General features: G+C 42.0%; 1 protein-coding gene across 1 annotated transcript in view; it reads left to right on the top strand.

Moving 5' to 3' along the window:
• The window catches only part of HHAT (hedgehog acyltransferase), a 363481-nt gene that overhangs the window by 84427 nt on the left and 253118 nt on the right, over positions 1 to 25936 (top strand). The window contains exon 7 of the mRNA XM_060010033.1: positions 6618 to 6789. Coding sequence (XP_059866016.1) covers positions 6618 to 6789 — 172 coding nt within the window. The remainder of the gene's footprint in view (positions 1 to 6617; positions 6790 to 25936) is intronic.

The following is a 25936-nucleotide window of genomic DNA, read 5'->3' as shown; positions in this document are numbered from 1 at the left end:
GGTTTCTCCCTGTACCTAAGTCAGGTCTGGAGACTCCAGGTACCATCTATGTCCCCTCTCTCTGTTTTTTTTACCCCTTTCAAAGTGGTAGCAATTGCCGAAAGCAGGGAACTCAAAAAGGCAAGTTGGAACCTTTCTCTGTGGTCTGAGAAGATTCATAGAAAAGTCAGTCTAGAAAAGGCAAAGTGTTTAATAAGCTACAGGGCAATAAAAACAAGCCAGGTGGTTTCTGCAGTTGCTGGGGGTGACCTCGTGTGAGAAAAATGGGTCTAAAAGGAGAGCAGTTAAACTAGGGAGCTAATCTAGTAGTGAAAGGGCTCCTTCAGAGAAGCCGGGAGGGGGCAGAAGAAAGCCAACTGGAAGAGCTTGTAAGTAAGGTTTGCTCTGAACGAGTGCTTGTGTGAATGAATAAACGTTAATAGGAAATGGTAGTATTGAAATTTTGGCTCTTAGCTTCTCAGGTCAACACTCACAAACTCTAAAGAGCAGGGAGAGACTTGCCACCAGGGGGCAGCAGAGCCTCACCGTGGAGACGAACCCAGCTGGGCAAACCACAGTCCATAAATTTACAGTACTAGGCCCACCCTGGGAGAATGTTCTCTTTCACCCAGTTTTTTTTTTTTTTTTTTTTTTAGTGTGTAAATTTACATATCCAAGATGAGTCAAGTATAGAAGAGGTGCCTCTGTAATGTATGGCATGTGAAATGTGTACACATCAATCATGAACAGGGGAAAATGTGCCTGTCAACAGGCCTCAGTGCCTTAACTTGAAGGCCATCTCTGATGGCATTTGGAGTTTTAGGAATATGGGCCCCGTTTATTTTTCTCCCAGGGTTCTATGGAACTCAGATACGGAGCCGGGGGTGAGGTCGGGGAACAGGGTCGGGGAGGTCTAGGGAAAGGCAGGAAATGCTGTTTATTTGCTGAGCTGGGAGCCTGGGGCCACTACATCTTAACTCGGAGCAGGTTGAATCATGCAGTGAGGGAGGAGCTGATATGGGGGGGACGGTGAGCCTGGGTGTGGGAGGACCAGGGGGTTTTCCTTGCTGAGGGCTGTGTTCCTGCCCCGAGGGGAAGAGCCAGTGCTCAAATAGGGAACTAGGTTGGTGGTTAAGAGCAAAGACTCTTGCGCCCAGTCCTATTGTTACAGGGTTTGAATCCCTGCTCTGCTTTGGCTTGAGAACTTTTGGTGAGTTACTCACCTTAGTTGTGACTCAGTTTCCTTATCAATGAAATGGGAAGAGTAATAATACCTCCCTCACAGGGTTGTCATAAGGATTAAACGATTTTGTATAGATAGTGGGGCTTGACATGTAACACTATGAGGTGTTAACTGTTACTATTATTGTTGTTATTGTTATCCCAAAGCAGGGGCATTTCTAGGGTAAGTTGTTGGAGGAGGGCATTGAAAGGATGTGACCGCTGGTTGACCTGCAGTCTGGACCTGGGCTGTTGGAGGCTCTTCCCCCCTCCCCTGCCCTTGGAATATACGTTCTGCCTGCCATTCCCACACTAGGAGCCATTTCAGGGACATAGCCTTGACCTTGAACGAGGAAGGTGTTGTTGAGACCATCTGAACTGACTATGTGACTAAACCCAGGTAAGGCCTCTATTTAAACTTTAAAATTCTGGCCAGTGGATGCAGAGATCTACTTGCCTTTCAGCGCCCAAGACAAGGCTCATCTGTAAGCTCCCTTGCTTATTAAACCTGCCACCTGCCAACCCGGAATGGTCTGGCTGTTTTTCTTTGGTCTCTCCTCGCCCTCTGTGTACAAGGGGCCAGTTGCAGATTTCACCCAGGGAAGCTCCCGAGGGTGAGAACTAACATAAGTTTATGCTAGAACTGAGGCCCTGGGTGTCCAGGCTGATAGGTGAGGGCAGCAGCAGGGGCCATTCTGGGCAGGATTCTGGGCAGGGACCATCCTTGATCTCAGAGGAGGCCAGCGGAAGACAGATGCAGGCAGTGGCTGCAGGTGCAGGGGCGGGCCCAGCCCCTGAAGGACCAGGCCTGGCAGTCAGCGTCCCAGACAAACCATTCAGTGTATGGGGTGGGCTCTGGTTCTAGGGCGCATCTGGAATGGTGCTAACTGTGAGAAGTAACCCTAACCGAGCACTTACTCCCAACCAGGCTTTCCATGTTCTGATGCCTTTCATCCTGGCAACAACCCCAGGAGAGAGGCACTGTCGTTACTCCCACTTCACAGACGGTAACACGGAGGCAAGGACAGGCTAACGCAATGCGCGTTGGGGTGGGAGGGACGAAGACCAGACAGAGCCTTGTCGCCAGCTCGGGGAGCCGCACAGGAGTTAGAGGGAGGAAGCAGTGTGGCCTGGTGGACGTGCGGGTCTGGAGGCTCAAGCTGGCCAGACCGGGTCCCAGTCCTGTGACAGCTACACCGACTGCAGGCCCTACTTGCTGTTCTGCCAGAGACCACTCGGTACTACTGGCCTTGGTCCGGATGCTGGGGAGGGGCAGTGAGGGTCTGATTAGGGAATGATTTCCTGGGAGTAGGGGTACGGTCTATGACCCTGGGCTGGAGAGAAGCTCCCGTGTTACAAAGGAACAAGACGCGGGCTACAGTGCCCTTGACCCAAGCGTGGAGGTTGGAGCAGAGGTAACTCAGTTGAACAGTTGCCTCTGGGGAAGGCTTCTGTTTGCTGCTCTCCAACATGGGTATTATTCGTATGCGAAAGAAAAGAACCTTTCATCTTTGAGCACTGTCATCTTTAATCATTAGCATATCTTGGAAGGGCTTCGATATTCGTTTTTATGCAATTTGCATGAAATGAGGTTTTAAAATACAACGTGTTTTAAAATGCGCTTCGCAGATGAGTTAAGGTGTATTTTTTAGTGGAGCCTTAACTAAAAATTCCCATTGACGGCAGTTTCCTGTGGTCTTAAGATTGGCACTCCCCTCAGTTTGAAATACCTCAAGTGAAACGCTTTGCGTGCAGAGGTTGAATAGTGAGCAACCCTGCTCGTTAGGTGAGCTGTGTGTGGTGTGTCTTTTCCCGCTGCCGAATTGACAAGAGACAAATATAAATGGGCTGTAATAACAGCACAACTCTGAAGAAAGACTAATAACCATGTTTTTAAGTAAAAGCGAATAGAATGAAAAATTGGATTGGTTTCCTTCTTCTGTGTTTACTTGTGCAATTAAGGAATAGATGTTTCTCTTACTCTGGATGGGAAGGCATCCAGCATCAAAAAGGGAGCATTGCAGAGAGAAGTCCAGCCCTTCTGGTCCAGTGGTGACACATAAGTATGCCTTTTTTTTTTTTTCTGGTACACGGGCCTCTCACTGTTGTGGCCTCTCCCGTTGCGGAGCACAGGCTCCGGACGTGCAGGCTCAGCGGCCGTGGCTCACGGGCCCAGCCGCTCCGCGGCATGTGGGATCTTCCCGGACCGGGGCACGAACCCATGTCCCCTGCGTCGGCAGGTGGACTCCCAACCACTGCGCCACCAGGGAAGCCCATAAGTATGCCTTTCTAAACCTGGAGAGCGAGTTTGGCCCTGGGGAAAGTAGGGAAGTCATTATTGGGAGGCCAGTCAGTCACAAAATGCACCTCATGTTTCTTCTTAATTACAGATACTCGTGTCATTTTAGACCGTGCATTGTTTGGGGAAGGAAAGGAGGGCCTCTGGACTGACCTTGAGATGTGGTCGCCTGGAGCTGGAGGTGATCGGACACTTATTTTCCTGATGGCCTGGCATGGCTGTTGTTCTGATCTCACAGTGGCTTCCCTCCTGTCTAGATGCTTCTCCTCTCCCTGGGACGGGGCTGCACACCCAGTGACGCTCCAAGGCCTCGGGTGCAGTTCTGGTCTTCAGGGGACCTGAGCTTGGGGTTGGGCAACTGCTCAGGGGCCTGCAGGCCATGCGCATAGTTGCTTATTTGGGAGCACTGGAGACAGTTGTGCAAAGATTGTCTTTTGTCAGCACTGCTTTTGAGGTCGTTATCACATTCATTCAGGGAATCTGCTTTCCTCCAAGAGTCTGGCACCAAGAAAGGCCCCTTCTGTTGGTCCGGAATGGTTTTAGGTGCCTCTTCATGTCTTAGCTTTCCCAGTTGCCTTGGTGTGAACTGTTCTAGCCTCCACAGACTAATGGACACTGTATTCGTAATTGTTTCTTCATTTGCTGATGGTCATTTGGTCAAAATGAGTTTGCTTTAGAGAGCTGAAAAAGGGTTGAGAATGAACAAAGGGCAACTCAGCGTGTAACTAAGAAAGTCTCCGAGTGAGGTGGGAAGGTTAGGAGAAATAAAGATGGGTAGCACAAAAGAGAGACAGGCTTGCTTGTTCATAGAGAGGATGCTGGGCTCCCCTGGGGAGGTCCTGAGACTCGGCATTTTTTACAAGAAGGCTGCAGAAACAGAGGGCTTGCCTCTTTAACAGAGAGGACCAAAGTCTTCACGATATCGTAAAGTTACATTACTTTTTGCCCTGATTACAAAAATAATAATAGTTAAAAAATAACAAGAATCTTACTATCCAAAGATTACCATCACTGCTGCCATTTTGGTGTCTGTGTCTCCAGCCTTTCTTTATTTATGCACATTTATATCAAAAAATAGTTTGCACGGCTACGTAAGATTCAGCCGCACTCACGCATTTAACCAAGCCCCAAGCCCATACTGTTGGAAGTTTGGGTTATTTCCTTTTTCTTCTCAATTATATAATGTAGACACGAGGGATCGGGCAGGTAGGGGGTCTCTCACTGAGGATTTCTCCATCCACCGGCGTGTCGATGCTCTGCTCCAGACTCTGTAGCATGTAGCATGCACGCTTGACGTAAGGATTCATATGAAAACCACCCTCAGTTATGCCTAGAGAGGGAAAGGGGTCTGCATTGGGTCGCTGTGAGCTGTGATCCCTGCAAGACTGCAAACCCATCTGTGCCCCACCTTCCTTCCTGGATAACCTTCCCAGCTAGCGCTTCCCCTGTCAAACTTGGCTGGGTGGATCCTTCAAAGCAGTTACTTTTGTTTCCTAATAAATAGCTTTCTGAGGTGAACTGGAGAAAATGAAAGGAAATTCCTGTTAATTTGATCAACTTACATTAAAAAATTTAAAACAACAGCTTTCCTGGACATAGCTAACCAAGCAGATGGCAAAAGGGGGAAAGCCATTTATGCAGTTTCACTGCGCCAGCCAGAATTTCTTGGTCTGGTTTCTTGCTGTAAGAGGACCGTTTGAGACCGTGGTAGAATAGATGCTCAAGAATGGAATAGAAATTAACTCTTTGGAGTGTAGATAGCCCATCACCTCTAAGGGCAGTGCCTGCCGCCCCTCCTGGCTGCCGTGGGACCCCTGCGCCTTGATGGTTAGAGGAGAGGAGAAGCATGTCAGGATCACCTTCCCCTAGGGATGGGCCTCTCTTGTTCCTGTAGTGTCTGGAGCCCTAATTGTCAAGCCCTTGCTGAGCCAAGTCCATAGCCTCTGCCAGCTAATGTGTGCAGATACAACTTCCTAATTAAGGCCGTCACGTCACCTCTGCATTTCCAGGCAGCCTTCAGTCTAATAAAATCGTGTCAGTGTAAGATCCGGAAAACGTATACGCGCTCTCTTGCTTTTCTGTGTTTGTCTAGGACACATCAGGAACTGCCCTCCATCCTGGGTTTTGGGCAGGGCTGCCGCTGGGGTGAAGGGATGCGGAACCCCTTCTTGGTTCTCAGCACTGGGCTAGCTTGTGGCCTCCACCCTTTTCTTGCTCTTGGACAGAGTTTTCTAGCTTGGACATGACTTAAAAAATTTTTTTTAATTGAAATATAGTTGATTTACAATGTTCTGTTAGTTTCAATTGTACAGCAAAGTGATTCAGTTATCTATCTATCTATTCTTCTTTAGGTTCTTTTCCATTATAGGTTATTACAAGATATTGAACATCTTGTAATATATTACTGTGTCTACCGTAGGTCCTTGTTGGTTATCTATTTTATATATAGTAGTGTGTATCTGTTAATCCCAAACTCCCAATTTATCCCTACTCCCTTTTCCCTTTGGTCACCGTAAGTTTGCTTTCTATGTCTGTGGGTCTATTTCTGTTTTGTAAATAAGTTCATTTGTCTCATAATTTTTAGATTCCACACATATGTGATATCATATGGTATTTGTCGGACATATTTTTTTTTTACCCGAGAACGCCGAGTGTTCCCGAGGCAAACTAAACCAGCCCTCCCTTAGAAGATACAGCGAAAATGAAAATTTATAAAAACGTTGTCTAGGGGACTCTGAAAGGTTTTAAGAATGGAGGTGAGGCTTCCCTGGTGGCGCAGGGGTTGAGAATCTGCCTGCCGATGCAGGGGACACGGGTTCGAGCCCCGGTCTGGGAGGATCCCACATGCCGCGGAGCGACTAGGCCCGTGAGCCACAGCTACTGAGCCTGCGTGTCTGGAGCCTGTGCTCCGCAACAAGAGAGGCCACGACAGTGAGAGGCCCGCGCACCGCGATGAAGAGCGGCCCCCGCTCGCCACAACTAGAGAAAGCCCTCGCACAGGAACGAAGACCCAACACAGCCAAAATAAATTAATTAATTAATAAACTCCTACCCCCAACATCTTCTTAAAAAAAAAAATGGAGTTGCCATCTAATGACTTCTTCTGTTTCTACTTTAGATGCAGCAGCAGGAGCAGGGCTCGCCCAAGGCCGGCCTTCCCACCCTTGCCCGGGGACTGGGCCGCCTCCTCTCCTGTTGGTGGCTGGCGGAGCTGATGGTTCATCTTATGTACATGCACGCCATCTACAGCAGCACCTCCCTCCTGAGGGCCGTCTCCTGTTGGACCTTAGGTAATGGTGGAAATCACTGGCGGTAGAACAAGCATCGGGAGAGGTAGCTTCACGGCGAAGCTGGACGGGGGGCAGACAGGGGTGTAGTTGCCTTGAGCAAACCCTCCTTTTTTTTCACCTTGTTCCTCTTGTGGCCGAGGTGACGCATGTGTGAGGTGGCTGACAGAGGTGAGGGTCAGGCTTGGTGGTCTTGGAACCAAGGATGGTAGCAATCCCTCTTCCTAATGGAATCCTGCTAAGTTCAGCTGGGTCCGCATCTTCCTGGTATGGCCAGCATTGCACTTGACAGGAGAAGGCAAGAGATGCTGGGTGCAGCCTTGTAGCCCCTGCTAAGAGGTAATGCTTTAAGACCGAGTTCTGCAGTAATCCTTGTTGTTTTCCTCTATGATATAAAGCAAAGAGCATGAGCTTTAGAGTCAGACAGATACAGGTTTTTTTTTTTTATTGAAGTGTAGTTGATTTACAATGTTGTGTTAGTTTCAGGTGTTTCTCTTCCCTTATAGGTTATTACAAAATACTGAGTATAGTTCCGTGTGCTATACAGTAGAACCTTGTTGGTTATCTGTTTTATATATAGTAGTGTGTATCTGTTAATCCCAAACTCCTAATTTATCCCTCCCCCCACCCCCAGCTTTCCCCTTTGGTAACCATAAGTTTGTTTTCTATGTCTGTGGGTCTATTTCTGTCTTGTAAATAAGTTCATTCGTATCATTTTTTTAGATTCCACATATAAGTGATAGCATATGATATTTGTCTTTCTGTTTGGCTTACTTCGTGTAGTATGATAAAATCTAGGTCCATCCATGTTGGTGCGAATGGCATTATTTCATTCTTTTTTATGGCTGAGTAATATTCCGTTGTCTATATGTACTACATCTTCTTTATCCATTCACAGCCAGACATAGGCTTGAACCTCGGCTCCACCAGTCGCTAGTGGGCAACCTTTGGCAGCTTGCTACAACTGTCTGCACGTTCACCTGTCAAATGAGCAGACTCACCTTTGCAGGGTTGTTTGGAGGATTAAGTGAAACCATGAAGGTGAAGGGCTTACCTCGTAAAATGTCTGATAGATAGAATTAATGGTGTGTTCTTATGTAGGCCCCTCTGTTGGCCCCTTTTTCTTGTTTGCCCATTTCTTTCTGTCTGCAGGTAGGTGGGCTGGAGGTCTTATTTCCTTAGCAGGACACAGTCTCCAGTATAAGACTTTTCTGTGGAGATGCTATCATTCTTTATTCCTCAGGCCGAAACATCAGAGAACATGCTCCTTTCTGAACGAAATCTTTTCATTTCTTTGCACTCCTTTCAAGAACTGAAATTCAGCCCCGTGGTCTGACCTCCAGCCTGTGGCTCCAATGGGAAATGAGCGATCTTCCGGCCAGATTAAGCTCCCTGCCGAGGGCAAGAGTAATAGCCTGACTCCTTATCTGTTTGGTGATTTATAGATTTAAAAAAAAAATCTTGATTGCCCTTGTTATCACACATGCTGAATCAGAATGTTTTCAAGGAAGATGCCTTTTAGGACTGGAAAAATGCTGAGTTGTTTTAATGACAGTCCGTTCTTCCCAGACAAAATCTTTTTTCATACTTGGGGGTGACTAATAATCTAAGACTTTAATGATACACTTAGGCAAACAAAATAGGATTAAGTGATGGCTTATGCTAAATCATAGCCCAGTTGTACTGCATCCAAATTAAGAGATTGTATCCGTTTGGGTGATTTTAACTATGAAAACTGGAAAGCAAAACTGAAAATGGGGTTTAAACGAAAAGGAAAAGTTATCTCAGACAGCTATTACTCCTAAGGTCAGCACTAAGGGTGGTAAATCCAGTGACAAAGAAAAGTCATTAGGGGTCCATTTGGGTACCAACCACTCAGCTTAAGGGCTAACCAGAATCCTACAAGCCCTTTGTTTGCACCCATAATAACCCCATCACCTCCTTTCACTCCCTCCACAAAGATAACCTGACTTTTGGGTTTATCATTCCCTTTTTATAAAATCTTTTTTTTAAAATAACTTTATTTTTAGAGCGATTTTGGATTTATAGCAAAACTGAGAGCAGAGTACAGAGATTTCCCATATATCCCCTGCCCCACACGTGCACAGCCTCCACCAGTATCAACGTTCCCACCAGTGTGGTATATTTATTACAATTGATAAACCTACAGTGACACGTCATTATCACCCGAAGTCCATCTTTACATTAGGATTTACTCAGTGTTGTACAGTCTGTGGGTTTTGACGGATGTGTAATGACGTGTATCCACTCCTATAATATGAGACAGAGTAGTTTCACAGCCCTAAAAATTCTCTGTGCTCTATTCATCCCTCTCTCCCCTTTAATCCCTGGCAACCACTGATCTTTTTACCATCTCCATAGTTTTACATTTTCCAGAATGTTGTTGTATAGTTGGAATCATACGGTATGTAGTTTTCTCAGATTGACATATTTCACTCAGTGATATGCATCTAAGGTTCCGCCATGTCTTTTTATGGTTTGATAGATAATTCGTTTTTAGTGCTGAATAATATTACATTGTCTGGATGTTCCACAGTTCATTTATCTGTTTGTCTACTGAAGTACATCTCAGTTGATTCTAAGTTTTGCAAGTATGAATAAATTTGCTATAGATACCCACGTGCAGAGTTTTATGTGGCCGTAAGTTTTCAACTCCTTTGGAGTGATTATATGGTAAGAAAATGTTTCTTTTCGTAAGAAACTCTCAAACTGACATTTTTCAAGCTGGCTTTTTTTTTTTTTTTTTTCCTTACCTGCAAGTTATGAGCGCCTGCCACTGCACATACTTGCCAGTATAACAGTCCTTTATCGGGTGTGTCTTTCGCAAATATTTTCTCCCAGTCTGTGGCTTATCTTCTCTTTCTCTTGACAGTGCCTTTAACAGAGCAAAAGTTTTTAATTTTAATGAAATCCAGCCTATCAATTATTTCTTTCATAGATCGTGCATTTGGTGTTGTATCTAAAAAATCCACCATCCCCAGGGTCACCTAGGTTTTCTCCTGTGTCATCTTCTAAGAGTTTTAGAGTTGCGTGTTTTATGTTTAGGTCTATGATCTATTTCGAGTTCATTTTTGTGAAGGGTGTAAGAAATTAGACATGAATTTCTTCCAGCACCATTTGTTAAAAAGACTGTCTTTGCTCCATTATGTTGCCTTTGCTCCTTTGTCAAAGATTGGTCGACTTTATTTAGATTTATGAGTCTATTTCTTGGCTCTCTGTTTTGTGCCATTGATCTTTTTGTTTATTCTTTCACCAGTGTCACACTGTCTTGATTAATGTAGCTTTAAAGTAAGTCTCGAAGTCAGATAGTGGCAGGCCTTTGACTTTCTTCTTCTTCTCCAATGTTGTACTGGTTATTCTGGGTCTTTTTGCCTCTCCACATAAACTTTAGCATCAGTTTGTCGATATCCACTAAATAACTTGCTAGGATTTTGATTTGGGTTGCATTGAATCTATAGATGGAGTATGGAAGAATTGATATCTTGTTATCTCGAGTCTTTCTATCCATGAACATGGCTGTCTTTCCATTTATTTAGTTCTTCTCTGATTTCTTTCATCAGACATTTTTAGTTTTCCTCATATATAACTTGCACATATTTTGTTATATTTATATTTATACCTGAATTTTTTTAGAGGAGTACTAATGTAAATGGTATTGTGTTTTTAGTTTCAAATTCCACTTGTTTATTGCTGGTAAATAGAAAAGTGATTGACTTTACTATATTAACCTTATTTTGTACAACCTTGCTACAATTTCTTATTCCAGGAGATTTTTTTGTTGTTGTTGTTTCTTTGGGATTTTCTACATAGACAATCATGTCATCTGCAAGGAAAAGTAATTTTTTCCTTCCCAAATATATGTTTTTTGTTTCATTTTCTTCTTTTATTCAATTAGCTAAGACTTCCAGTATGATATTGAAAAGGAGTGGTGAGAGGGGACATCCTTGCCTTTTTTCCTGTTTAATCTCCAAGTATTTTGAGATTTCCTAGCTATATATTGTTGATTTCTAATTTAATTCGATTATTATCCATTATTATCTGAGAGCAGACATTGTATGATTTCTGTTCTCTTAAATTTATTTAGGTGTGTTATATGGTCCAGAATGTGGTCTGTCTTGGAGAATGTTCCCTGTGAGCTTGAGAAGACTGTGTGTTCTGTTGTTGGATAAAATAGCCTATAGATGTCAATTATATCCACTTGACCGATGGCGCTGTTGAGTTCAACCATGTCCTTACTGATTTTCTGCCTGATAAATCTGTCCATTTCTGTTAGAGGGGTGGTGAAATCTCTAATTACAATAGTTGGATTCATCTGTTTCTCCTTGCTTTTCTATCAGTTTTTGCCTCACATCTTTTGACCCTCTGTTGTTATGCACATACATATTATATATTATTATGTCTTTTTAGAGAAGTGACCCTTTTATCATTATGTAATGCCCCTTTTCATCTCTGATAATTTTCCTTGCTTGGAGGTCTGATGTGTCTGAAATATATCTACTCCAGCTTTGATTAGTCTTAGTATGGTATATCTTCCTCTATGCCTTTACTTTTAACTTAACTGTATCTTTATATTTAAAGTGGGTTTCTTTTAGGCAATATATGGTTGGGTCCTTTTTTGTTTGTTTGTTTTTTGTTTTTTTTTTTTGCGGTACGCGGGCCTCTCACTGTTGTGGCCTCTCCCGTTGCGGAGCAACAGGCTCCGGACGCGCAGGCTCAGCTGCCATGGCTCACGGGCCTAGCCGCTCCGCGGCATGTGCGATCTTCCCGGACTGGGGCACGAACCCGTGTCCCCTGCATCGGCAGGTGGACTCTCAACCACTGCGCCACCAGGGAAGCCCGGGTCCTAGTTTTTGACCCACTCTGATAATCTCTATCTTTTAATGGATATATTTAGACCATTGATGTTTAAAGTGATTATTGATATGATTGGATTATTATCTATCATGTTCGTTACTCTTTTCTATTCATCGCCCTTGATTTTTGTTCCTATTTTTATGTTTCCTTCTTTGTTTGCCTTTTTTGTTTTTAATTAAACATTTTATATCATTCCATTTTCTTTATTTTCTTAGCATATCAAGTATACCTCTTTTTTAACTTTCTCAGTAGTTGCCGTAAAATTTGCAGTATACATTTACAACTACTCTGAATCTATTTTCAGATAACACAATATCACTTAACAGGTACTGCAAGTACCTTAAAATATTCCTGATTGTTCCTTATCATAAAATATTCCTAATTCCTCCCTCCTGTCGTTTGTGTAATTACTATCATTCATTTTACTTATATATAAACTGTAGTGGTAAATACATTGTTGCTTTTATGATTTTGAACAAACTGTTATTTGTTAGATCAAGAATAGAAAAGAATTAGCAGAGGTTTTATTTTACCTTCATTTATTAGCTCTTCCCTTCTTTATATAGATCCATGTTTCTAACCTATATCATTTTCCTTCTCTCTGAAGAATTTCTTTTAACATTTCCTGCAAGCCAAGTCTACTGGAAACAAATTCCACCATTTTTGTTTGTCTGAGGAAGGCTTTATTTCTCATTCACTTTTGAAGGGTACTTTCACAGGACCACAGCGTTCTAGGTGGTTGTTTTTTCTCCTGTCAGTACTTTAAATGTTTTCTTCTACTCTCTTTGCTTGCACGTTTCTAGGAGAAGCGGCAGGTAATTCTTGTCTTTGTTCCTCTACAGGTTAGATGTTTCCCACCTCCACCACCTTGCTTCTTTCAGTGTTTTTTCTTCGCCTTTGGTTTTCTGAAGTTTGAATATGATACGCATAGGTGCAGTTTTGGGGGCATTTGTCCTGCTTTGTGTTCCCTGAGCTCCTGGATCTTTGGTTTGGTGTCTCATGTTAATTTGGGGAAATTCTTAGTCATTATTGCTTCAAATATTGCTTCTGTTCTTCTCCTTCTGGTATTCCCATTACATTTATGTTACACCTTTTCTAATTGTCACACAGTTCTTGGGTACTCCATTCTGTGTTTTTTTTCCTTCAGTCTTTTTTCTGTTTGCTTTTCATGTTTAGATGTTTTTATCGACAAATCCTCAAGCTCAGAGGTTTTTCCCTCAGCTGTATGCGGTCTACTGATAAGCTCTTCAAAGGCTTTCTTCATCTCTGTTCAGTGTTTTTGAGCTCTAGCATTTCTTTGATTCTTAGCGTTTCCATCTCTCTGCTTACATTATCCATCTATTCCTGCATGTTGTCTACCTTTTCCATTAAAGCTCTTCATATATTAATCATAGTTGTTTTAAATTCCCAATTTGATAATTCCTACATCCTGCCATATCTAGGTCTGGTTCTGCTGCTTTGTCTGTGTTTTTGTTTTGTTTTTTTGCCTTTTAGTATGCTTTGTAATGTTTTTTGGAAAGGCGGACATGATGTGCTGAGTAAAAAGAACTTTAGTATATAAGGTGTTGGGAGAGGGGAAGTGTTCTTTAGTTCTGTGATTAGGTCTCAGACTTTCAGTGAGCCTATGCCCCTGTGATGTGAACTTCACAAATGAGTCTTAGATTTTTTTCCCCCATCCTCTTTGGTAGGATGACTAGGGGGTACTGGAGTTGGGTATTTTTTCCATTCATGTGGAAGGCTATATAGCAGACTAGAGTTGGGAATTTTCCTTCCCCCAAGTTGGTAAAGCTCTGATAAAATCCCAGTAGATTAGGCTCTGGTAAAGTAGTTTGTCTTAACAAGGAGGACAGTTCTTGTTAAGAAGAACATATGGACAGGGCTGAGGGGGAGAGGTTGGACTGCAGCTTAAATAAAGTTTCCTGCTTGGTATGGGTTACTCTGCTGTACTCAGAGAACTGTGAGTTATAAGGAGAGCTGGACGCGGAGTCTAAGGTATAGTGAGAGATTCTGCCAGAAAGACATGAAGGGTTTTTATTAGGAAGAGCTTCTGGAGCATGCTAAGGAGGATTTGTTCTACCTTTTAGGTGATAGGGACCCATGGACGTATTTATATAGTTTAAGTAATTTAAATACCCAAAGAGTGAAAACCACAAAGTATTTAAGGGGAGAGGAAACAGGATTAGATTTGGGGTTTAGAAATATTCTGCTTGCAGTGTAGAATATGAATCAGAGTGGAGTAAAACTAGAAATAGGAAAATCTGAATAGAAAAAGGTCCATGTCTTTATTCAACGAATATTAAAGAGCCAGACAGTGCTTTACATGATGGAACATTAGACTCAGTGAGGAGCAAGGTGATGAAGACTTGAGTGAAGCAGGGAGGTTGGAGAAGAAGGGAGTGATGAGAGGGATGGAGGTACAGTCAATAGGCTCTGCTCACCAATGAGACAGGGAAGATGAGAGAGGGAAGATCTAGGGAATCTTCTGATTTAGAGTTTAGGTGATTGACACTTCCATTCACCAAGAACAGGGAATATAGGAGGACTGGGAGCAGGTTTTAGGGAAGAATAAAGAGTCCAGTTTTTGACAAGTTATGCTTAAAACTGAACATCCAGGTGGAGACATCTCTGCTACAGTTAGACGGCACTGGAGCTCAGGAGAGGGATTGGGGATGCAGACAGACATTTGAAAGCCATCATGTATATGTGATAGTTGAGTCCATGGGAGTACAGGGATTTCCTAGAAAAATGTGTGGAGTGAGAATAAAGGAGGGCCAACTATAGAACTTGAAGGAATGCCAACATTTCAGAGGCAGGCAGAAAAGGAAGAGCCAGCAACAAGTGAGAAGGAATATTAACAAATGAAGGGGGAAGCAGATGGTTTTGCGAAGGTTTCGATAAGAAAGGGAGGCTCAATTTATCAGAGGCTGAAGAGAGGCCAAGGAAGAGGGGACTGAAGAGAGTGTTTCATTCTGAAAGTCATTGTTGACTTTGGCCATGTTTGACTTTTTTTGTAGTTGACTTGGTCATTTTTAAGGAGTATAAACCAGGGTAGTAGAATAATCAGAAGTGAGAAAATAGAGGCAGAAGCTAATATGCTGCTTTAATGGTGTTAAATGATAATGCCTGTTGTGTTCTGTCTCCCTGTCAAGGAAGCTCAGATGGCCTGGCCTGCTTCTCACTTTCTTGTGGCAGACCTGCCACCCCTGTGTCTCTCCTCGGGGTTTCCCTTCCTCCTGGCTGCCATGGGATTGGAGTAGAGCCTGACAAGCATCCCCTTTCTTTATGCACAGGATTTCCCCAGCTTCAGGGTTTGGGGGCTAATCCCTCTTGGGATGTTCAGAGAGATAAAGAAAATAAGCATCAGGGAGTGTAAGGCTTACAAAGGCCCTTGGGCCCTGGTCTGCAATTTATGATTTCCTTCTGATATAGTGAAGAAATACTTTTATTTTTTTTATTCTGTTAGGCTTTTATTCTCTTGATGAAAGGGTTCTCCCTTCTTCTGTGGTGGCCGTTTTTCCCCACCCTAAAGTTGCAGTTGAGTGGGAGGCAGCAGTGCAGACAGAATAAAAGGCGGCTCTTTGTCTCACCTGTGAGAAGATATACAACCGGGTTTTCACCTCCAAGGATCTCAGGACTGAGTAACATTCTACTCTGCCCAGAGATGACTCCCTCTGAGCACCACTAAGTAGGGTGAAAGCTGCTTTGGAGAAGAAGCTGTGCCACTACCTTTGGTGTCTGTCCCCCTCAGTGCTCACTAAAGAAGAGTGCACTGCACAGGTGCTTAAGGAGTACTCACATACACGTTCAGGTGAACAAAATAAATCTTCTAGGAATTCTGCCTAGTGAATGTGAGTGATCAGACATTCAAACCAGTGATATTCAACATTCTGCATAAGGTGCCAAAGGGAAATCATCCAAAAAGTGATGAGTGCAGATTCAAATGAGGATGGTGGAGTAGGAGGACACAGAGCTCACCTCCCCCCATGAAAACATCCAAAATACATCTACATGCAGAGCAATGCTCACTGAAAACTAACTGGAGACTGGCAGAAAGACTCTTGCACAACCAAGGCTGGAAGAAAGATCCACATGGAGTGGGGTAGGAAGGGAATAGAAGCGATTAGGTTTGGGACCTGTGCCCCTGGGAGGGGACTCAGAAGAGGAGGGGATTACAGAGGTGGAGGTCCTCCCTTGGAAGTGAGAGGTTTGAGCCACGTGTTGGATGTCGCAGTACTGGGGTCCAACACCAGGAAGACAAGTCTCCTTAGCTGGTTAGAAAGCCAGTGGGACTAACAGGAGGACTGTAAGAAACCTAGACTCCTCTCAGGAAGAGCATGCACACACTTGCTTACTCCTGGGAACAAGGTGGAGAAAGCAGATTGAAACTGCATGGGACTCTGGCTGGTTTTCTGTGACCACCCTCGCATGCACCCCAGCCTGCACTGAGTGTCCACTCTGGCCCCACTTGCTTCGTGATACAGCTCCACACTAGGGTCAGGGCTGTTGCAGCTGAGCGGAGTACTCAGTTGTGAGGGATAGAGCCTGCTTGGACCCGGAATGACATCTGAACAGGGTGGGGACAGCTGTACTGGTCCTTATGGAGGCAGCGCATCAGAAGTGGTCTTGGACTCTAGGGCCAGGACTGCCACAGCCTGAGCCCTGACCCATGCTGAGCTCCTGCTCCAGCCCCTGCTCCAGGCCCTCTTGCTCCAGCACTGCTCTGCTCTGGGGCAGGGGTGCCAGTGCTAGGAGTGGGGAGAGCACACACTTAAAGGGAATGGAACCATCTTGGACCCAACCCTCAGAGCTTCTGCTCCAGCAGCTTGGGGCCCACCCCTGCCCCTTGTAGGGTGGTGGTGGCCACTGAGCAGAGGAGAAGCCCCAGCTCACACCTGGCTCTGTCCCTATCTGCTCCATCTCCAACCCCATCTCCTACCAAGGTGATAGCTGCCAGCACACCCTGGGGAAAGACATGATTCCTGCTCACATCAGATCCAGCTCTCCCACTGTCAGATTCAGGCACTGGGCACACGCAGACTGTATAGGGAGACTCCCACTCAAGAGCACACCTTCAAGACTGGAATAGGTAACTATTTCACCTAATTTCATACAGACAGAGAAAGTCAAGCAAAATGAGAAGACAGAAGAATTTGTTTCAATTGTAAAAACAAGAGAAAACCCCTGAAAAAACAACTAATGAAACAAAAATAAATAATTTACCCTGTAAAGAATTCAAAGCATTAATAAAAAGAATGTTAACTGATATAGGGAAAAGAATTGATGAACACAGTGAGAATTTTAACAAGGAACTAGAAAATATAAAAAAGAACCAGTCAGAACTGAAGAATACAATAACTGAAATGAAAAAACATATTAGAAGGAATTAATAGCAGACCAGGTGATACAGAAGAACGCACAAGTGATCTGGAAGATAGAATAATGGAAGTCACCCAATCAGACGGCAAAAAGAAAAACAAATTAAAAAAAATGATAACGGTTTAAGGGACCTCTTGAACAACATCAAGTGCACCAATGGCAAAAGTTAAAGAGAGAATTCTAAAGGCAGCAAGAGAAGAACAAAGAGTCATGTACAGGGGAACCCCCATAATGTTGTCAGCTGATTTTTCTGCAGAAACTTTGCAGGCTAGAAGGGAGTAGCATGATATGTTTAAAATGCTGAAAGGAAAAAACCTGCAACATAGGATAATCTACCCAGCAAGATTATCATTTAGAATGAAAGGAGAGATAAAGAACTTCTCAGATAAAGCAAAAACTAAAAGTTCATCAATACTAAACCTACCCTAAAAGAAATGTTAAAGCATCTTATCTAAACGGAAAAGAAAAGGCTATAGCAAGGATCAGTAGATGAGGGGAAAATCCCACTCTATAGTAAAGGCAAATATATGTTAAGGGCTGAGGATCAACTACTTAAATAAGCTAGTACAAAGATTAAAAGACAAAAAATTTTAAAATCAACTACAACCACAATAAATAGTAAAGGGATAAACATGAAGATGTAAAATATGACATCAAAAACACAAAATGGGGGAGGGGAGTAAAAAATGTAGCTCTTTTAGAACGTATTTGAAATTAAATGACTACCAGTTTAAAACAAGTAGATACAGTTATAGGTCAACATTTATGAACACCATGGTAACCACAAATCAAAAACCTACAATAGATAACAAAAACTAGAGAAAGGAACACAAGCATACCATAAAAGAAAATCATCAAATCACAAGGAAAGAAACTAAAAGAAGAACAGAGAAGGCCTACAAAAACAACCAGAAAACAGGTAACAAAATGGCAATAAGTACATACCTATCAGTAATCACTTTAAATGTCAGTTTCTAATCAAAAGATATATGGTGGCTGATTGGATAAAAAAACAAGACCCATTTATATGCTACTTACAAGAGACTCACTTCAGATCTAAAGACACACACAGATTAAAGCGAGGGGATGGAAAAAGATATTTCATGCAAAAAGAAATGACAAGAAAGTGGGGGTAGCAATGCGCATATCAGACAACATAGATTTAAAACAAAGTTTATAACAAAAGACAAAGAAGGGCATTCTCTAATGGTAAAGTTATCAATATAAGAAGAGTATATAACACTCCTTATCATATATGTACTCAATAAGGAGCATCTAAATATATAAAGCAAATATTAACAGACATAAAGGGAGAAATTTACAATAATCATTGATAGCAGGGGACTTTAACACCCCACTGACATCTATGGACAGATCACCCAGAAAGAAAATCAGTAAGGAAACATTGGCCTTAAATGACATATTAGATCAGTTGGACTTAATAGATATCTACAGGACATTCCATCCTCAAACAGAAGAAACACATTCTTTTCAAGTGTACATGGAACATTCTCTAAGATAGACCACATTCTAGGTCACAAAACATGTCTCAACAAATTTAAAAGGATACAAATTATATCAGGCATTTTTTTCTGACCACAATGGTATGAAACTATAATTGAAATCAGTTATAGGAAGAAAAATGGGAAAAACACAAACACATGAAACTAAAAAACTAATGGGTCAGTGAAGAAAGCAAAGAGGAAATCAGAAAATACCTCAAGACAAATGAAAATGGAAACACATCTTTCCAAAACCTATGGAATGCAGCAAAAATAATTTTAAGAGGGATGTGTAGAGAGATACAGGCCTATCTCAAGAAGTAAGAAAAATCTCAAATACCCTAACCTACCATCTAACAAATTAGAAGAAGAACAATGAAAAAAGCCCAAAGTCAGCAGGAAAGAGGAAAAATTAAAGACAGAAAAGAAATAAATAAAATAGAGACCAAAAACTGTTAGAAGAGGTCGAGGAAACCTAGAGCTGTTTTTTTTAAAAGATAAATAAAATTGATAAACCTTTTGTCAGGCTTGTCAAGAAGAAAAGAGAGAAGAACAAAATTTAAAAAATAAAATGAAAGGAGAAATAACAACTGTACCACAAAAAAATTATAAGAGAATACTATGAACCATTATTTGGCAACAAATTGGACAACCTAGAAGAGATGGACAACTTTCTAGACACATAGACCTTCTGCAGCTGAATCAGGAAGAAATAGACAATCTCAACAGACTGATGACTAGTAATTAAACTGAATCTGTAATAAAAAAAACTCCCAGCGAACTAAAGTCCAGGATCAGACAGCTTCACAGTGGAATTCTACCAAACATATAAAGAAGAACTTAGTACCTATCTTTCTCAAACTATTCCAAAAAAATGAAGCGGTGGGGGCCACTCCCAAGTACATTTGGTGATCCCACCATTACCCTGATACAAAAACCAGACAAGGACAATTCAAAACAGGAAAATTACAGGCTAATATCTTTGATGAACAGAGATGCAAAAATCCTCAACAACATATTAGTAAACTGAATCCAACAGTATATAAAAAGGATCATACACCATGATCAAGTGGAATTTATTCCAGGAATGGAAGGATGGTTCAACATATGCAAATCAATCAATGTGATACACCACATTAACAAAAGGAAGGATAAAAATTACATGATCATCCCAAAAGATGCAGAAAAAGCATTTGACGAAATTCAACACCCATTCATGATGAAAATGCTCATCAAAATGTTATAGAGGGAACATAAATATCTCAACATAATAAAGGCCATTTTTGACTAACCTGCTGCTAACATCATACTGAATAGTGAAAAGTTAAAAGCTTTTCCTCTAAAATCAGGAAAAAGCAAGGATGCACACTCTCGCCACTTCTATTTAACATAGTATTGGAAGTCCTAGCCACAACAATCAGGCAAGAAAAAGAAATGAGAGGCATCCAAGTTGGAAGGGAAGAAGTAAAACTGTCACTGTTTGCAGATGACATGATGCTACATGTAGAAAACCCACCACAAAACTATTAGAATTAATAAATGAGTTCAGTGAAGTTGCAGGATACAGATTAAATGCAGAAGTCTATTATAACTTTTTATACATACCATATACAAAAATAAACTCAAAGTGGATTAAAGACCTAACTGTAAGACCAGAAATCATAAAACTCCTAGAAGAGAACATGGGTGGAACAATCTTTGATGTAAATTGTAGCAATATTTTTTTGGATCTTAAGGGTAAGACAAAAGAAACCAAAGCAAAAATAAACAATTGGAACCTAATTAAAAGCTTTTGCACAGCAAAGGAAACTATCAACTAAACAAATAGACAGGGCTTCCCTGGTGGCTCAGTGGTTGAGAGTCCGCCTGCTGATGCAGGGGACGCGGGTTCGTGCCCCGGTCTGGGAGGATCCCACGTGTCACGGAGCGGCTGGGCCTGTGAGCCATGGCCTCTGAGCCTGCGCGTCCGGAGCCTGTGCTTCGCAACGGGAGAGGCCAGCATACCGCAAAACAACAACAACAACAAAAACAAATAGACAATCTATTGAATGGAATAAAATATTTGCAAATGATATGACTGATAAGGGGTTGATGTCCAAAGTTTATAAACAGTTTGTACAACTCAGTACATAAAAAAACTTGTTTAAAAAGTGAGCAGAAGGCCTGAATAGACATTTTTCCAAAGAAGATATACAGATAGCCAACAGCACATGAAAAGATGCTCAAAATAGTTAATCATCAGAAAAATGCAAATCAAAATCACAATGAGACATTATTACCTCACACCAGTCAGAATGGCTATCACTAAAATGTCTACAAATAACAAATGCTGGAGAGGGTGTGGAGAAAAGGGAACCCTCGTACACTGTTGGTGGGAATGTAAATTGGTGCAGTCACTATGAAAACAGTATGGAGGTTCCTAAAAAACTAGAGCTAGAACTACTGTATGATCCAGCAATTCCACTCCTGGGCATATATCTGAAGAAAATGAAAACGCTAATTCGAAAAGATACATGCACCCCAGTGTTCATAGCAGCACTATTTACAGTAGCCAAGATATGGAAGCAGTCTAAATTCCATCAGCTGATGAATGAATAAAGAAGATGTGATATATATATGTGTGTATATATATATATATATATATATATATATATATATATACAGAAAATGGAATATTAACCATAAAAGAATGAAATTTTGTCATTTGCAACAACATGGTTGGAGCTAGAGGGTATTATGCTTTAGTGAAGTAAGTCAGACAGAGAAAGAGAAATAATCTGTTATCACTTATTTGTGGAATCTGAAAAATAAAATGAATGGATATAAGCACATAAAAACAGATGCACAGTTACAGAGAACAATCTAGTGGTTATCAGTTTGGAGAGGGAAGGGGGGAGGGCAAGATAGTGGTAGGGAATTAAGAGACACAAACTACTATGTATAAAATGAGTAAGTAACAAAGGTATATTGTACAAACACAGGGAAATATAACCATTACTTTATAATAACCTTAAATGGAGTATAATCTATGAAATTATTGGATCACCAGGTTGTATGCATGAAAGTAATATAATATTGTAAATCAACTATACTTCAATTAAAAAAAAGTGATGACTGCAAAGTTAACAGGAATAGGGGTGTAAATAGAGGTTGTTTACTATGGGATTCATTTGGTTTGGTTAATCCAACAGTGAAGATATTCACAAACTCTGTGGAAGGTATTAAATCCTCTCCTGGTGGGGATGGAAAAAGCAGTGGTGGCTGGCTTGGCCATCAGAGCTCAAGTGTGCCTCACTGATTAAGAGGACTTTAGGAACTCCATGGCAACAGGTGACATTTGCTTTTCTTTCATTCCCTTTCATACTTTCCTAGAGATGTCAAAATATTCTTCCCATGTATTTTATCTCTTCTCAGCGAGATGTTGGTTTCTTTTCCCTTCTACTTCAGTTTCCAGTGAGGCTTAGAGCTGCTATAATCAGATTCTCAGGTGGAGACCAGATTCTAGGAAGATCTGCTACATGAACAGAGTGGACAGAGCTTTAGGGGCTATGGGTGGTGCCCATGTCAGGGTTGTGCATGCCCTCAAGGGGCTACCTCTGCCCCCTGTGGAGCTGTGGGGCTGTTCCAGCACCTCCATTAGACATATCTTACTAGAAGGATAGAACTTTAGAAAACATCAACATTTAAGAGACGGGTAGAAAAGGAGGATCCAGTGACAAATGAGAAGGAATATTAATAAATGAAGAAGAAAGCAAATGGTTTTGTGAAGGTTTCAAGAAGAAAGCAGTGCTCCATTGATCAGAATTTGAAGAGAGGTCAAGTAAGAGGGGACTGGAAGGAATTCTGTTTCATTTGGCAGTTAAGAAGTCATTGTTCTCTTTGGTCATTTTGGAGGAGTATAAACCGGGGTTGTAGAATAAGGCGGCAGTGAGGACATAGAAGCAGTTTGGGGGGTAACTTTTAACGTGTCTGTTGAGACCAACTAAAAACCATCAGAAGGGCAGACACAAGTGGAAACAGTGACAGTAATTGTACCTTTCTGAAGGCCAACAGGAGGATGAATTCTGTTAAGATGCAGGAATTTACAGGAAGAGGATGCTGACCAGCTCCTCTTCATGTCTGTTGAGTTCAAAGAAGATTTAAGTTAAAGCAAGGAGACCTTGTTAGATATGGTCCTCAAGTGCTTTGCCACGGACTGACCTTCAAGAAGATACACAGCTATCCCTCACGGAGCGCAAAACATGCACATCCTTCTCCAGAGAGGAACAACCCAACAACAAGTCCAAGTCCGAGTCCAGGCTCTCAGGGGGGTGTCCGTGTCGCCTTGAGTTCTGTCGTAACGATAACATTCTATAACTGTGGGCTCAGTTGTGGAGTTCACCACCAACAGCACACTTTATGTTAAATAGTAGGGGAATGGGCTAGGAGTGAAGAGGAATATTAGTTAAAATTTATATGTGTTGTCCAATAGGGTAGCCACTAGCCATATGTAGCTATTTAAATATAAAATTAAAATCAATTAAAGTTACAAATCAGTTCTTCATTTGCACTAGTCACTATAATTGGACAATACAGGTGTAATCTATTACTCACAATGTTATACCTCAGTATACTGCTACTTAATACCATCAAAGGCATTGCTAGGCAGGCTCAAACTGCACAGATTCTTCTTGTCCAGGTAATAAAGACACCTATGTTGGGTGAAATGAAAAAAAAAAATTTATATGTGAATACAGTGCACAGCAAATAAGAAAAATGGTAAATGTTTTAGAGCTAATTCTAATCAGAGGACTTACGACTTTTGTTTTCTACTTTCCATTCCATGTTCTCTTTGCCTTCAATCAGTACCTTTGTTGTTTGGGGTTCTTTGCCCAGTGGTGTGATCGAAATCTCCATTCCTGAGGGCTCTAAGCCCTAGGTGCTTCTATGTATGTTTGGCTGCTGTAGTCTTCCATTAACTAACCAGTAGAAACAGCAATACTGAGAAGCACCCCACAAGTTCCCTCTGTATTCCTTCCTGCCTCCAATGTGTAGGGGTAACTCTGTTTCCCCTTGATAGTGAGGATTAATTTAGCCAGCTAACACCATTATCCCTCTTTGCTTGTTCACCTAGTTCCATGAGGAGCCCCAAATGGCTACATAATAGTAGCTTTTGATTCAGTGGAATCATCGTGTATTCCCAGATGGAAGCATTTCCTTGCTGGGTGGTTAAGCCTCTAGACAAGTAGATCAGAGTTGACAGGGATGGGAAGCAACTATTTTAGGAGTGGATTAATAGGTATAATTAATCCACTTCTACTTCTTGGTTACCGACTCTACTTATTTAAGCAATGAATAAAGCATATGTAGTTTGCTGGTTCAGAACACTTGCTACATCCCATGAGAGAGCACCTCAACATCATAGGCAAGGACAGCATCTCAGCGTCATCAGACAGTGTCTTTCCTCTGGTGCCACACTGGAACTATTGATAGACTATAAGGTCAGCTGCTTCTGGGTGATGGCATAAGACCAGTGAATCCCATGGATGTAACTCATTGTCTCACTCCATTTGATGCAGTCAGGTCACCAGTCAGAAGCTGTGTTAGGTCTGATAACATGGCAGTGAATAAGACAGTCAGTAAGTCCATGGATGGCAGTACTGGAATGAGCATTGTGGAAAGCAAATTCACATCCAGAATAAGAATAGTTCTCTGGCCCCTCCAGGGTGGAAGAGGTTCAGTGTAATCAACCTGACATCAGAGTATAGAGGCTGGAAAGTTAGATGCTCAGCAGCAGTGATAGGGTAATTTTGGTGAGGGGCATTCCGTATTGTCGATTCCATGCAAAGCCTTCATTGCTGCCACTGTGGCCACTTTGGTCATGGAACCCTTGAAAATCATTGGAATGGCTGTGGAAAGAGGCTGGTTGGTATGTACAGGGCCCATCACCTTGTTGTCGAGAGCAGTAGGGCCCTTTGGTTGAGTATTTACATGGGTTACAATCTTCTCATTGGCTTCATTCTAAGGTGTTCACTTACACATCTCTTCTTCAAAATCTCCTTATCAACACTTCCGAGCTTACCATAGACAGCCATCCGTGAACAGAGCTCATTTTTTCCCTCCTTTATCAAATCCTCATGGGGCCTTAGGTGTGGGATGAGAGAAAGATGGCAATTAGCAGGAGTCACCATACTGGGAAGGTGAGGTCCCTTTTCCTGCAACATATTTGTGACTTCAAGATCCTCTCTCTTTGTGTGTATGTGTGTGTGTGTGTGTACGTGTATGAATATATGTATGTGTATATGTATGTGTGTATGAATATACATGTATGTGTATATATGTGTGTGTATCCATTGATGATGGAGTGCTACCAGGCATACCTGATTTTATGGTTAGGTGGATCAGATAACTCCCAGTGGATAAAAGACAACTCGGGTAGCATGGTCTTCTGGTATCCTCTGGTTAGGCATAGTTCATCTAGTAAAGGATGAGTCAAAGCAGCGTGCCCAACTGTGTATATATTGCTTCCAAAGTCCCAAGAGGCTTACTAACAGTCGTACCTCTTTATTAGGACTAAGGAGCATAAGGTGGACCTACTTGTCCTTTACTTGGATCTCAAGGTCCCCCACAGAAATTTCTCTAAGGTAACTCAGCCCTATATTCTCTTTCATTTCTGGTTTGCTTGTATCTTACATCTGGTATACCTGGAACTTCTAGGTTTATAGGTCTTATTAGCATGATCCTAATAAGGTACCACATCAACTTCAGGTCTTCCGTGAGGGAAGAGACCAACTTGTTTCCTACAGGTAAATGAGGGACACAGAACTGGAGAGGTAGTGTTACCCCTAAGGCCACACTGTAGAGGTGTCCTTCTGTCCCAACCAAGTTAAAGTATTCTACTTTTGATACTTTTTCTTATTAGGAAAGAGAAAAAATTTTCCAGGTTAAGAGCTGAAAATCAGGTGCCGGGGGCTGTGTGAATTTTCCCCAATATATTACGGCTAGAAGAGCACCTTCTAAATCTGTAATTGGAGTCCCTAACTGTATTAAATATACAGTAATGCATAGTCATTCTCTAAGGCTCATCTAGCTCCTATACTTGAGAGATTGGCAAGTTAAATGACAGTGTGATTAGAATCATTTTACCTACGTCTTTTGGGTGCACAGTCATCCCGGTAAATGACCTCATCTCTTTAGGGAGTGCTAGGGAGAAGAGATGAGTCATACTGTGTACTTGTGATATTGTTGTAGAATTTTTTCCCTCATGGTAACTTGGCCTCCCCTTCATTCAGGGGACTCTAGATCTATGAATTGACTCAGGTCTTGGGTTAGGTTGAAGAGCTATAACTGTCATGGTGGCTTAGGTCTGGTCTCTGTTCATTAAGACTTGATTTTTTCCCCTAGCTATTCATATAATA

The sequence above is a fragment of the Delphinus delphis genome, chromosome 1 (assembly GCF_949987515.2).
Source record: "Delphinus delphis chromosome 1, mDelDel1.2, whole genome shotgun sequence".
In the NCBI taxonomy this organism is placed as follows: domain Eukaryota; kingdom Metazoa; phylum Chordata; class Mammalia; order Artiodactyla; family Delphinidae; genus Delphinus; species Delphinus delphis.
Note: the sequence above shows the minus strand (reverse complement) of the source record. Positions and strands in the feature narration are given on the sequence as shown.